We start from the raw sequence: 15,625 nt of genomic DNA on the forward strand, positions 1-15,625 counted from the left end.
AATCTTTCTTTAGAATACATAGCAACACACAATACTATTACATAGTGTAAGTAGATTAATTTGGTATTAGTGCTGAACATACTAATAAAACTACAATAGTATCCTAAATATTATGAAAATTAAAGGTATCAAACTGAAAGGAAAATTACCATCCATTCAAACTCCACCTAGTACAGTAAGTACTCAAACTAGAGTCACTTCCAGAAATACAGGGCCAGAAACACTCCATTTGGATGGTAAACAGCTTCTTTACAAGGCACACAAGCTAGAGAAACCAATTAATGTACACACACACAGAGCATGTGCAAACTCGACCCATAAGGTGCTCCAACCCAGACTCAAACCTAGGACTCAAGAGCTACTGTATGAGGCAGCAGCACTAACTCTCACATCACCGTGCCAACCACATAAATTGTGAAGGCAATATCTTATATTGTTTTTCCTTGAGGTTTAGGAGGACTGGTAAAAATATCAAATATACTTAATCCAAAGATAATGGAGAACCTTAATTTAAATGAAGAGTTGTTACCTGGTAAAGCTTATTTTGCAAAGATAAAAACAAAAAAGTCTCTGTTGTTTTTATTTGCTTTTGTACAATGTAATTGGCTCAATCGTGCTCAGAAAACAAGAGCCTAAGAGTGCCTGTACTTTAGCTAGCAATATACAGCCTGTGCCCTGGGGTGTTATACTGTTTCTTGCTTTGCTGAAATCACCACTGTTTAAAAAGAGGAAAAACTGTTTCAGTAATTAACGAGTTCAGTTAACTACCAGCACAGGTGGAGTGAAGACCCTCTGTCCCTTGGCACCACAGGCGCAGAGGCTCCTAAAAAGGACTTACAGGTGACCACTCCTGTGCCAGCCACTTTGGACAGTCAAAGATGTTGCAGGGCTGGAGGATGGGCATCCTGGGGGAGTACAGACACTTCCACTCGTCGGCAGTGGTGACGGTGCCCTGGATGTCCTCCTCCACACAGGACACTGAGCGGCTCTGGATCCCCCCGCCACAGGACATGGAACAGGCTGTCCAGGGGCTGCTCTCCCACCTGAGGACACAGGTCTTCCACACGGTCAAACAAACTTACCGGCAAATACAGGGACAACGAGCGGCGGACATGCACGTTCCCTCACAATTTGAGCCATTGCTTAGAATCACACAAAGGTACGGTTTCACTACTGCAGAGTAACTGCTAGTGTTCCAGCTTGTAACTGTCACACCTGAGGCCCCAGAGAGGTTCCAGCTGTAAAAGCACACCTTTAGTTGAGTGGTACAGCAGTACCCAGACATCACTGGGTTGATAAATGACAATTTCGCTAGCTTGGTGTTAGTGGGAATCCACAAACTGTGCACCAGAATCGCCCAAGTGGTGCTTGAATCAGCTAGGATGTCCTCAGGGTACAAACAGCAGCTCTTGTGGCTTGCTGGGCACTGTGTAAGCTTGCAGTTGGAGCTGCATCAAACCTCAATCAACGCCAGCTCTCCCGGAATGACTGTGTGCTTCTTGACCTCTGAAATGTCTGTTGTTGTTGAGGTTAATATCTTATAGGTCAGCATTGTTGTTGAAAGACATTTGGCAATTACAAATTGGGAGGGTACAAAAAGATGCATACAGTAAATGGAAAAGAAAACATTTGATATAGATTAAGCTGCTTCCTTTCCTCTCTTCTTCCGGCTCTACGATATCAGAATCCTGTGTGTGTGAATTAACGATGGGTTTTTCTAAGAGTTTCTCCTTGTTGTTAATGTTTCAGAAGTTTTCATTCAGTAAGCCTTTCTGCGTGTTGTTTTTTCTTTGCTAACAAGACCTTCAACATTCAGCTCATGATGTTCGCCTTGCTTTCACTGCCATACGTACCGAGGTAAAGGGTGGTAGAGGTCGTAGGGCATGATTTGTTTGTAGCCATCGCTGTTGGGAACAAAATCTCTCTCAGTAAAAGTTAAACAGAACAATGAACATTCAATTATTAAAAGGTGTAACAGAGGATGTCACTGTTCGAAATACACATAAACAGATCCACTATGTAAGAGTATAAGAAATTAATTAAATTGCATACTGATGGGATTGCTAATGCAGTATCGCAGAAATCTTGGTTTGCTCATTTACTTGAAAAGGTTTCATCCAGGCAGCTTTAATTGCTATTAGAGTAGAATTAAAATAGTTCATTGCTACAATGTTAATTCTGTTATATCCACTTATTTAAGTTTATTTGTTGCAACATTAAAATAGGACAATAATCTAAAAATATGTTTTTTGCCTTTCTTCATCAGGCAGAATCAGGCAGTTTCAGCACCTGATATGCAGCCCTCATCTGAGTTCTGATCACCTGTCACAGCATAAGCACTGTGGATCCTGTCTGTTTCCACACACATGGCCACTTTGTCCCATTTTTCTTTGCAGGTCTCGCAATGTTCCCTTTTTCTCCCCACTAGATGTTGTGAAAGCACCCACCTAGCAGGACAGGGGTCCATGTTGCACTCTCGCAGCTTCGGCTTGGGTTTGACATTTTCAGGGTAGTAGTGGCAATACTGGTCCACCACCACCCGGCCGCTGCGCAGGTCAAAGCACTCTGCCGAGGTCAGCTGGTATCCTGAAGCCACATTCGGGGCAGGAGAAAAGTACTGAACGAGGTGATCGCCAATGAGAACCAATCAAAAACATTCATAAAACCTGGACATGCTCGTCTCCATGATCATTTATTAAATGCTGTCAATGATACAGCCTGTTGACAGCACACTATTCAGGTTTATTTGCTCAGAAATGAGCCACAGCTCATCGTTAAGGACAACTAAATTGTTATGAAGGAGGGAAGCCTTACTTATTAATAAGAAATATAATTTCATGATTCAGTTGATGCATTTGCTGTTTGTCATTTTTTTGTGATCCTCAGTGCTTTGTCAACCAATATGGTGAATATTTATTGCTTCAGAACTCTCAAACCAGGTAAGTTAAAGACAGGAATTAAAGTGTTAAGAAGCATCTTCAAAAGACATACTGGACTGGAAGAGAATTTTGTAGTCTGCTTAATTTTTTGAACTTGTCTTCAAATTCCCTGTTCAAGACTAAAAATTTGAGTTTCTTCAGCTTGTCAGTGCAGAAAATTCCTTTAAGCCCCAGAATGCATGTTGCTTTTCTCTGGACTGATACCGGAGTAGGAATATCTTTTATAACTTAATGACCAAAATTATAGGCAATATTCTAAATGAAGCCTTAGCTAGTGCATTAACACATTTTAACATAAAATCCCTTTCAACTTCAACTGTCTTCACCTTTCCAGCAACTTAAAACCTATGAATTTCCACTTTGGAAAGACCTAAATATATGCTTCCAATTTTACAACGGATTTAAAAAAATGTGTTAAACTTATGAGCAGCATATTTAAAAAAAAATAAACATCAGGATGTTTCCAATGGCATAAACTTACAAGGGTATAAGGTAGGTTAAGAATAAATCCGAATTGTTGTACTTCAAATGAAAATTGATAAAGTACAGATACAGCTACTGATTACGTTTGATTTAACCAATGCCTCACCCTTTAATCATTCCTTTTTTTTCTTAAATCATTTTACAAAAACATTCCTGGGCCCTTGCTTAGCCACACTACTGGAGGAGTGGTAGCTGGAAAGCCAGTAGAAGATGAAACCCAATCCTTAACTCCTCCCAAACTTTCTTGGTATGGTTTTCTTGGTATTTTAATCGAACTATATTACTCACTTGGTCAGAATTAATCCTTTTCTGAAAGCATTTAAAATTTCACTTATTGAACGTCTAGAAAAGTCGGTGAGTTGAAGATCTCATAGATTAAAACTTGTCTCAACTGCTTGAACACGTTTAAAGTAACCCTTAGTTCTTGATTCGTCAAACAACAAAAACATTACCTTCGAGTGATGTACAAAAAGGGTATTAAAATGCATAAAGAGATGATGACTTATTCCTAGCAAATGATATTACATAAAAGCCTACTTAGCTGCACTATAAACAATACTCCAGTAGCTAAGAGTATAGGATAGATCTGTATCCCAAGCCAACAAAGTTTTAAAAAACTAAAAAACACAAAGTTATACTTTACTAATATACTTCATATAATAAAGAGATTTCAGAAAAAGGGATCCATGAATCAGACACTCTAACCACACTAATGAAGTAATGATCCCACACTTGTTACTGAGGAAGCTTGCAAACAACAAAGCTCTCTGCATGTACAGTATAAAAAAGCAGCTGGGCACAATGACAACTGGGAGAGGAGTACAAGTTCTCAACAGAAATGATTGTTATTTATTTTCAAAGTTGACAATTCAATTATTAATGACCTAGTGCCAATTTAACTCTGAAGCAAATGCTTTGTGATCCATTATGAAATTAATTTAAACAATTTATCTCCATTAAATTGGACAACAAATATGTACCGTATGTACTGTACAGTATTTACAGTATACTGTACAGTTTGTACAGTATACTAATTGTGTACTCATTGTATAATTTAATAATTTGTTTTTAAAATACAAATGCTTTTCCAATCTCATTTTGACATAATGGCATAGTCTGCTTTTCTGGCAGGCATACTTTCTATTGTGCTTTCAGTTTTTCTATGTTTTATGTTGTTTATTTTTAAGTCAGAGGGTTTGCAAAGACAAAGCAGCTAATCTCAAAACCTTGAGACAAAGCAATGCAGTACATTGTACTATAGGATATATAGGCAACTATCTTATGACCCACAGTTTTAGAGGATAGTCTTCAGGAGCTCCAAATAACAAATGGTGTAAAAAATAGCTTAAATACTGACTTAAATCCCCAAAAGGGGGAATCACAATTTAACAACTGGGAGGAGCAAGAGCATACAGTAATGTTGAGGAGTGTGAAGGTATACACTGTACTGGAGTGAGAATTCCACAGCCATTAGTGGTGAAGACAGTTTCTTACCCCCACCACAAGTGACTGAACATGGGAAGAAATCGGTCTCCCTCCAGCGATGTATAATAGGCTGGTAAAAGATGAACTGAACCACACTGTCTGATGCGCTGACGTAATTGATCTGAAACACCAATGACAAGACATGACCGTAAATCATATTTTCCACGCAAAGAACCGCTGCATTATGACTTTTCTCTTGGATTTCTTTCATGGAAAAAGGTATTGAAAATAAGGATGCTTTGAAAAGGTCTTTGTCTGATCTGAAAAAAAACAAAAACAAATGAGACTACTGGAGGTAATGTTCGTTCCAGTGTTAGAGAAAGGAGCATGTGACTGAGAAGTTCCTGGGTCAGACCCCTGTCGAGGTATCCACTGTATCCACCTGATCAAGCAACAGAGTGTTCTCCTACTACTGGAAGACACATACAGCAGTATTGGTAGTTCACCTCCTACAGTATATGATGGTAGTTGCTTTGAATTTAAGTGTTTATTAACTATTAATAAGTACTTGTTATAACAGGCAAACAACATAACTGTTGTGACTATTGTCCATGAAGAATGCACATTACTTCCAGATTGTTAGATACAGTATCATAATAGTATTATTAAAACAGATTATACATCCGTACAACCTTTTTCTGATTTCTCTGTTCCTAGTTTTTGCTTTTATATTTTTAACACAAGAGATGACACAGAGTATTGCGCCATCCTTAAAGGTTTGACGCTAGCAAATACTTGTTTTGAAGTTTGCTGTTCTCTACGCAGTACTGAAAATGCCTTTAGTTTGCATATTTAGTTGCTTTTGAAATATTTTGACACTCCAATCCTGATGTGTATTGCAGAGCTCTGAAGAACTTCCAGAACCCAAACTTACCCCAGACCACACATCTGGCTTTGAAGACGTTAAAAGAGCCCATAAGCAAGACCAGGCCCAGGCTGGAGAGCACTAGTTAGGACAATCAGCGTTCTTTTTCTAAGTGCATTTTCAGCACAGGGAGAGAGCCAGCACACTAGAATGAAGAACCTTGGAAGGGATACAGGCAGCAACTAAAAAGGCCTACATTCTTCTTTAAAAGAAAACAACATGAGGGACTCCCAGTGGCTCAATGCCACAGTGGTGGGTCGATTAAGAGAGCAGAAACACGGAACCTGGTCGTTTTTTCAAAAGATTAAATAAAATTTCACTTGAGGGCACTTTTACTGCTTTTCATGCCTCGGTATGTAGGCCACTAAAAAGAGCAACTTGTTGGCCATCAAGCCAGGCATCCCTTCCCCCAAAAGGAGAAGAAATCCAGGAAGCAGTTTCCTTTCTCACCGGCTGCAACTGCAAACACAGCACTTTCCTGTGAGGACTGGGCCTGGGAACTCCCATGGCCGTCTGATACACAGTGCCACTTGTTCAGGGATCTCATTGTGGGTTGAAAACTGATCTTTTTTATGTTAAAGCCATCAGCGCAAGAACCATGACAGCAACTGAGAGATGGAGAACGAGTTAGCCCGGCTTGACCCTGCCCTGCTGTGCTGCTGGAAAGAAGCCGCAGGTCTACCTTGCATACTGTCGGCCTGCTTCTGGGTGTCAAGGGAGATGATTCTATTAACGTTCTACAAAAATGTCTACCTTTGCAGGCCACCAGGCTCATTGACGTCATGATAACGGCCTGTGCGCATCTGGGGATCTGAGGCAGCGATACTTGCTGGGTTTTATTATTTTATGGTTCTTGGACTCCACTCAACCGGGTGTCAAGGAACACTATTTTACCCTCTTGCCCAGTGAATTGCTTGAGTCCAGAGGCTTCTCTGCATGACTTTCTTCCCTCATCTAAAATGAGTGAAGAACTCTCACAACGACCTTCAAATGGGGCAGGGAATTAGACAAGCTGGTAGTCCTGATTGGGAGGTGGTCTAGGACAACACTTTCTCTTCCTCCAAATTCCAAGCACATGTGCTAACCCATTTCATAACTGCACCTGGGAGGCAAGCCACATTAAATTGGCAGTGCTGGAGAAATACGCTCAAGGTGTGCTCAGTACCTTCTGAGGATACTTTTCTGAAGGCACTGTGATAAATTTGGGGAGTATGTGATTAACATGTGACTAGAGAGACTGAGATGCTAACCTTTCAAATGCTCTTGCTCAGCGACATTTCCCAAATTTACGTTGCTGGGTGTAGACTGAGGTAACCGTAAATGGTATTTGCCCATGCTGTTTTGCACAAATTGCACTTGTGGAAAAAACTAAAAATTATTTAATTTTGCTAATGCGAAAATTGTGAGTGAGCAGAGTTGCACTTTCTCATTTCAGAACTTGTTTATTTTGTGTGGAAGAATGGTTAGGGCTGTGGACTCAAAACAAAAATGTTCTGGGTTCAATACCAGGTGAGGCTCTGCTGTAGCACACTCGAGCAAAGCATTTTATTCTGATTACTCCAGCTATGTAAATGAGCAGAAATCGAAGTCAATTTGGATAAAAGCAACATCCAAATAAATGAAATGAGCTACCCCTTTCCTCCTTGTACATAGTGTTTCTATTTAAAAATGAATAAAAACATTTGTCCAAAAATCCATCCAAGATGTTCCCAGGGAAGATGGAGAGCATTGTTTTTTTCACTCTTTGCTAACACAAATTACATGTGAAACTCAATTAAGGAAATCCCCAAAAGCCTGGTCACAATTTAGCTGGTAAATATATTTCTTACTCCACTGAATGATAAGACCACATTTTTGCAAAGAAAAGGAACACATGAGGCCAGGATGAATTCATTTCCCAGACCTCAATGTCACTTCTTTAATCGCACTAATGGAGGCCATTGAATAAAGCCAATCCACGTGGATGGCTCAAACGTGCCTCAGCTATATTACCTTCTGTGATTTTTTTCATGGATATCAGCTTGTGCGATTCTATCTAAAAATACATATAGATGCAGATGTCTAGACTAGTATTAACTCCTTCCGCCAGCCACAGCCTAACAGGAAGATAATGAATAGCCCTTGTGAAGGCTGTGTAGCAATGACTCCGGAAGAGCCAGCCCATCGAATTTAGAACTTTTTCTAACTCTTTATTTTTCAGTTTTATAATATAAACTGCACTGCAAAATTTGCAGTCCTCCAAAGACTTCAAATGTTTTTCCATAGTATACTGCTTTTATTCTATTTTTGCCAGTTAGATATTTAAAAATGTTGGAACTGATGGAATTCGGATTTCCATTAAATAGCTTTGTTTATGCAGAATCCATTAGTAAAATCGAGCAGCCTGTGGCAAAGCTACTGCAAAAGGCTGGCTTTAGTTCTCTAGCATGACAAAATCTAGTGTTCTTTTGGTCTTTCTGTGGTAACTGTAATACAATAATGAAAGAGCAGCAGGATAACCAGCAAAACCCACAAAACCTCTTCATAACATATTCAGATTTTTAATGTAGCTTTGACAACTATTGGCTCTTAATTTAAAGATGATTACTTCAAGTTCTTTTATCTGTGTTTAAGTATGATCAACTTTGCCTTTTTAAAGAAAAAGATAAAGAATGCTGTTTGAGAGGTCTGTCCAAGGTCAGGAAATTACTGCAGTAAGCGATAAGCTCCATTCAGGCTGCTCAAATTTGGAAGCATGACACTCAAAAAAACAAAAACAAAAAACAACTCCCATAAGATACAAACACCTCTAGCATTAGCTGCATCCTTGCCATATCTATGGACATTACTTACTGTTTTAAAGACTGGACACAGCATGTATAGTATACGGTTCTCTCCCATGTACTCAGTTACAACAGAGGGAGAGAACAATATTGTTAATTCTTCTTGGATTCTTATCACTGAAGAGATTACTTTCATATGTTGTGTTACATACAAAAGACTGATTTCTCAGTGTACCAATGTGTACTCCTATTACTCTGAAAGCTGCAGTGTGTATGAATGCAGCCTACTAAACTGGTAATTCAGCTATATACGGTACACTAACATGATACACACAGCCTTCTAATCCAAACAACCTTTCTATCATAAGGAGGGCAACACTTGCTGCCATGCTTGTAGGACATAGCGGGCTTTTCAGCAATGCAAAGATACTGTTAATCGAAGTATTAAAGAAGGATAAAAGCATTGCTTTCATGAGTCATTTGCTCAGAGTAAGCTCCTGGAAATCATTAGGCCTTGTTATATGAACTAGATTGGCTGAACGGCATCCTCTCATTTGTATCTGTTCTTATGTTCTTACAGTATATGCCAATGAAAAAGAACAACCAATGTTACACCCAGTCTATCTTTATGATTTGTGTTTCCAAACCTTTATAATTATAAGCAGTCCATTTTTTCCCCAAAATATTTAAAGTATACATACCCAGCCTACCTTACATATACACACCCTCCCAGCTGAAAACTTTCCTTTAAAATGAGAATACACTATGCTGCTATTAAACATAGACAACAATCGTCCGAAAAACAGTGTATTATATAAGTTATCTGCTTTGGTGCGAGGCTGTGTAAAGACATGGTCTAATTGAAGAATTAGTCAATAATTACAATTAAATCATATGATTACTGTCTCTACTCTCTCTGATGTTTGCAATTGTTTGAACAGTACCGTGTAAGTTTTCATTCTATGAAAACCCAGGCTGTTACTCGATAAAATGAAAAAGGCTTATTAGCTGAATTTCACACTCAAAGCACCTCAATGCTAGCAGACTTCTAAGGAGCTTTTTAAAGATGTGCCTGAACTGAGAACACAGAACAACGTTCAACAGATGATGAAGGGGGAGGACCTTGAAGGTAGCAAATTACAACCACTTCTGCGTGTCCGGTGGACAAGCACCACCTGCTCCCTCTCTTGTGGTATGCACTTAAGTAACTTGGACACATGAAAAGACCGAGGCATTGCACATGAAAGTGACTTTCATTTTCCCCATTCTAACAAGGTGACACAAGAATGAGGCAGGTGCTGAGCACCTGTTTCCTGTTTCAGTGGCTGGTTATCAGCTTTCATATTAAACCAAGCACACTCTCTGCACAAACATAATGAACACATGAACATTAAAGGGAGCTGGGCCTGCAAGGTGCAGGATTGACAGGCAGTTTACATCACAAGAAAGCCTGGGAAAAATGCCTTTGTAGTACCCCCCAACCACACATCACACTACCTCAATATTGGTGCCCTACTGTTCTCAGACTAGAGCCTGCCAGCCTTTGAATAGACACATTCAACCCATGAGCTGTTGCTGTTAGTAGTAACTTTACAACTCAATTAATCTTCAGTGAAGGGCATCTGAGTGGTACCATGGGACTTTGTAAATGTAACCTTCCTGGAATTCCATCTGATTTTAGAAAAGATGTTTTATCCAGTGAAAAAAGCCTTTTCTCTTTAGATGGAGAGGCTGTCTCTGTACTGCAAATCATCCTGCTGCATTGCTTTCCTAAAACGTACACTTTGTGCCCTGTGTCCTGCAGAGCTTACTGATGAACACTTCTCTATTGCTGTTGTGCAGCCTACCACACTGTCACGGACAGGGAGCCCAGAACACTTTAAGGCCTGTCACTCTAATGAATCATCTGCTGTACTTGTCTGTGCTTGTTCTCCCTGATTCCCCTTCCCTTATTGTGTGTCTGCAATGGTGTGGGTGCTGGTGGGCATCACCACTGCAGCATGCAGGAAGAATGTGAGCCCATGGCCGATGGGCAAGTACTGTAGGGGGCACACAGGTGACAGTGGATGTGAATGGAGGGACCCCCCATTGGGCTGATGGACCATTAATGAAGCCCCTTCTCTCCTGGAGTCATGCCCCTGGTAGGGGGAATAAATAGTGGATGCTCCTGCCACCTGGGGGTTCAGATGTTGCAGGGTATGAGTAGGTTTTGTTTTTGTTTCTTTGCTGTGTGTGACCTCTTGCATTAAACTAAGATGGCACACCTCATGCCTGTATATTAACTTAGGTTTGTGCCAATTGGCAGTTTGTCTGTATAACTCAATGAAACAACAGATTCTGTTACTGTTCATGGTAGTAATAAATATTTTTTTGTAAAAAAAAACCTGTATTATTTTATTTAAAATCTGTTAAGTGAAGCAGATTATTTTTAAAATAGAAACCATTCTGCCATGTGCGCATAATAATGGGCTACATTAACATTATTTTTAACAAACACTTCCAGACCCCAGAAGACCGACTGCGGGTTGTTGATTGCGGGTAATAACGGAGACCCATGAATGCTGACAGTGCTGGATCAAACATACCAGAAAACAGAAAGGTGGAATTTAGACACCCACATCACAGATTGAAGACAATGAAGACACTCTCCAAAGACAGAAAGTTGGGCCACAGACACACTAAAACATTTACAGTAGCAGAAACCCACGGACCCACAGAACACTTGTAACCACAGAAACCTTCTCTCTTAAGGATTTCCAACTCTTTACAGACTAATAGGCTACTGCCAAAAAAAAACCACAAAGAATTTTCATTAGTTAAGGGTCTAGAAATATATGTATTTAAATAGAAGGTGCTGCAAGAGGAATGGCAAACAAAATAAAAAAACATGTGGAGCAGTGGTTAAGGTTCTAGACTCATAACAGGATAGTTGTGAGTCAAATTCCAGATGGGACACTACTGTTGTAAACCAGGAGCAAGGTACAGCACCTCACTCTGTTTCAGTAAAATTCCCAGCAGTAGAAAAGGGTTCTTATGTAAGTTGCTCTGAATAAAAACATCAACATTTAGAAAATTTACTAAATGCTGAAAGGATTTAAATGAAAGTGGTGGAGATATATTATTGCACAATAATTGTGCTAATGAATACACAACTTTCTAGTATTAAATGTAAGTTGCTGTGAAATTAAATATATTCACAGAATAAGGTGAATTGAAACTAAAGGGGAGCAAATCACATATTTTAGAATATGTATTGACAAAAGCAAAAGGACTAATATAGTGCCAAGAAAAGGTTTATTAATCCTCTAGGTGGGTCCGTATTGTCATTCTGCATCTCTTTTTTTTTTTAAAAGGCAATGAAATCTTCATGAAAGTCTTAATAAAAGAATACCTGAAATAAAGAAAAAGAAATACAAGATAACCCGAATAAATTTACAAAACAAAAACAAAGATATACAGTACTTGGCTTAAGAACACCATCAAATAAATATAAATATCCTCATGTAAATAAGTTTGAAATCTCCTAGCTGCAGTAACTGAAGGCACCTTCTCTGCTTGCATGTTGAGGATCATTATCCTGCTGCCTGATCCAGTTTTGGCTCAGCTGCAGCTGATGAATGGATGGCCTGACATTCTCTGCCAGAATCTGTGGATACAATACTGAATTTTATGGTTTCATGCATGATGGCAATTTGTCCAGGTCCTGAGGCAGCAAAACAGTCCCAAACCATAATACTCCCACCACCATGCTTGATGGTCGGGATGAGGTTTTTCTGTTGGAAGGCTGTGTTTGGTTTTTGGCACACAAAATGTTTTTCATTATGCCCTTAAGTTCAACTTTTGACTCGTCTGTCCTTTTCACTCCTCTTTCCCTTTTAGCTATTTCAGAGAAGACCGGTTTCGGGTAAACAAGGGTATCATCACAATTTGTCACAATTTTTGACTTATATATTTAAATTAGGGGTTCACAAACATTTTCTCTGAACTGTACATGATCAGAGTTTCAGGTCAACACATATACCACCATATATACATCACAGTTACCAATTTCTTTGATTTCTGGAGTCTTTCAATGGGGATTCTGTTGGCAGTCATCATGAACACCTTATAATGAGGAAAAAGATGCACAGAATATCAATTTTTAAGAAAAGTGTAGTTTTAATAATAACCTTTTGCATTTTTAAAATTCTACTCATGTATAAGGATCCCAAAACATTTCACATACAGGAAAAATCCCAAGTAACCCACTACTGAAGTACAGCACCCACTTGGGTAATACACTTGGGTGACAGCCCTTATGTGCCAGCAGCCTGGCTAAAAAGCATAACTGCAGAGAAGTTAGAAATTACTTCAGTGACTGAACTGAGAGGGAAATTTTGGGAGCCCATATCGTACTAAAGTAATGATGTACTGCAATGTAGCCACCAGGGTTAAAAAACATACTCTTGCGAACAGTACCAGGGAATCATTAATAGCCAATAATATCTTGGCTTAATTACTCAACAGAAGGAAGACTTCTCTTTCAGTACAGAGGCCCCTGCCACCATACTGGAGTGCCACCTACTGGTCCACCAACACCAGTAACAGCAACTTGGTTTTCTTTAGAAACCTTACATCTCAGTACTGATGAAGTCCAGGCCTTCCTGGCTTCTGAATTCTGATGGGATCAGGCTGCTAAGTGGAAATATATTTTCCAGATTCTTTCTGTGCTACATACAGTACAGTACTGCATTACTGTTGAGCTCATCTAAATTTGTGATGCACTGCATACTGACTGGGCGCCTCCCTCACATTACAAAATACAATCTCTAAAATGGTTTGGTCTTGTGTTTCCTGTACTTTGTTTTCACTTTGACTTCTCTTTCTTTTTACAAAGGCTTTTTGTTTTGGGATCTGTATTGGAATGTTTAGCATTTACATTATTTTTTCATGGCTATTTGTGTTTATAAATTTATGCAGAATCACTTTATTTTATCACTTTATTTTCCTTGTCCAGCATTTTCACTACAGTACAAGAACTGTAGAGTACAGTACAGTACAAGAAACACTTTATAACTGCTGTAATTAACATGATAATGACTTTAAAGTGATTTCCATCTATGTGCTTTGAGAAATTAATTACAGTATTTCAACATGGTATGTTTGCTTGCTATGTCTATATCTACAGGCCATGGTTTTTACTACAGTGGTGGCTGCTCATATACAGTAGTTGTCCTAAACTGCACATTCAGTTCCCAAAGGTAGCTGGGACAAGAAATCAAAGTGCCCTCATAGGTGATTTCTACATGACAGTTCTATTACAGCACAGTTGATTTCACTCTTGCCTGTGGAAAGTTTCTGGCTTACAGTCATTTAATTATTTTCTGACAACTATGAAAATAAGTAGCCCTATCATTGGGTTAAATCAGATCAACCTACTGTATATGCTCTCTATAAACATAAGGTTCTAGTGAAGGCTAACTGCATTATGGAGTGCATGGCACCCCCCCTCCACTGTGAATCTGCATGACTCCCAGCTGGGAGACGCCTCTGTGCCCAAAGGTTCAAAGGAAATAGACTTAGGAAATCATTCATCCCCTCTGCAATTGTACTCTTAAATAATTCATTTCCTGAGATACTGTTTGTTCTGAACTCTCTGTTGGTCATGGTTATTTGTGTTGCATTTTGTGATGGACTCTATGATTTTCCTCTAGGGGATAATAAAGCTTGAACTGAATTAACATAATTGATCTGTTAGATCAATGTGCTTTACAGATTCTATCGATACCCTTGAAGAAGATCTTCACAATACACACCTGCATAAAGGAATAATACTGGTTTGGAAGAGACAGGACATGTGATAATAGCATTAATATTGGTTGCTACAATGTTTCTGCTATTCTGCAGCAGGCACTTTACATGCCCATATTCAAGCTAATGATAGGCACCTCAGTTTCTGATCAACTATGTAGGGATTCACCATGTCATGATCAACACAACATGTGGCTATCGAATCATACTGTAAAAGAACTGTTTACAATTAATGTCACACATTTTATACACTAAACATAACAATATCCTGTCCAATGTTCATCCTACACGATTTGTGATTTTTGACATGCAGTAAATGCGATTAATTCAAGGTTATTTCCTGTATGTCAACTGTCCTGTGAGATTTTGGTTACCATTTTTGGTGGAGGGAAAGAAATTGTCTTGTGCCAAAAACCACACCTGGCCAGCTGCTTGAATTACGTACCACATCAGACTTGTAACAGTACATTAATTCTAGGTCACACGTGAAACTAAACACATGAAAGACAGGCACACAGGTGTACTTGATACCTAAATGTAACACCATTCTACAAAGTGAGAACATTCATTATGTCACTAACACAATAGATTACTAAGTCATTCAAAGGCTCTGGGGCTCTACCTAATCGAAACAGTGCCTTGCAATCATTCACTGCCAGCACTAGACCATCAAAAACATTACAATCAGCTTAAAAGTCAACAGTCATAAAATACATTTTACTGCAGCTCCACTGTTTAATAATCACAGCAGTGTAGCGTCCTGGCTTGCGTACAGTAATGACTTAACAGCCTCTTTCCTGACCTTGGATCCAGTCTTTCCTATTGTATTGAAATGGGGTATTATCTGTGTTCAGAAATATGCTTTCTATTACATTAAGCACAAAGAGATGTGAAAGGGGGGAAATGAAAAACGTTTTATTCTGACCACAGAAAAAAAGTCATTTACTAGCTTTCTGATAAATCAAGTCTCTGAGGCAAAGGAGTAGATGGAGTTCAAAGAGTCTATTTTTTAGCAGTATTTGGGGTGGTTTATGGGCTGAAGAACATCGCTGCATTAGCCAGAATACTTGAGTGTAATAGTAATGTGGAAAGGGAAAATGTCTGTAAAAGCACCACTGTGATAACTGAAGATTTATTTTCAGGGTGTGAATGTGGATCACAGTGGTGCTCGTGTCATGAAACTCTTACACAACCATTTACCACAGTGATAACTGCCACCCAATGAGCTGTTTCTCTGCAGGTTCCTTTGTGTCTTTGTGCAGTCCACAGTAATAACAGAGAAATGTATAGAGGGCAGCAAA

General features: G+C 39.2%; 1 protein-coding gene across 1 annotated transcript in view; it reads right to left on the minus strand.

Annotated features, from left to right (window-relative positions):
- The window catches only part of LOC148840962 (ADAMTS-like protein 1), a 209,111-nt gene that overhangs the window by 36,269 nt on the left and 157,217 nt on the right, over window positions 1-15,625 (minus strand). The window contains exons 9-12 of the mRNA XM_088910463.1: window positions 4,917-5,028; window positions 2,448-2,586; window positions 1,854-1,904; window positions 839-1,043 (exon numbers count right to left, since the gene is read on the minus strand). Of these exons, the coding sequence (XP_088766589.1) occupies window positions 839-1,043; window positions 1,854-1,904; window positions 2,448-2,586; window positions 4,917-5,028 (507 nt within the window). The remainder of the gene's footprint in view (window positions 1-838; window positions 1,044-1,853; window positions 1,905-2,447; window positions 2,587-4,916; window positions 5,029-15,625) is intronic.

This window comes from Atractosteus spatula, chromosome 1, assembly GCF_055471065.1.
Source record: "Atractosteus spatula isolate fAtrSpa1 chromosome 1, fAtrSpa1.hap1, whole genome shotgun sequence".
Classification (NCBI taxonomy): Eukaryota; Metazoa; Chordata; class Actinopteri; order Semionotiformes; family Lepisosteidae; genus Atractosteus; species Atractosteus spatula.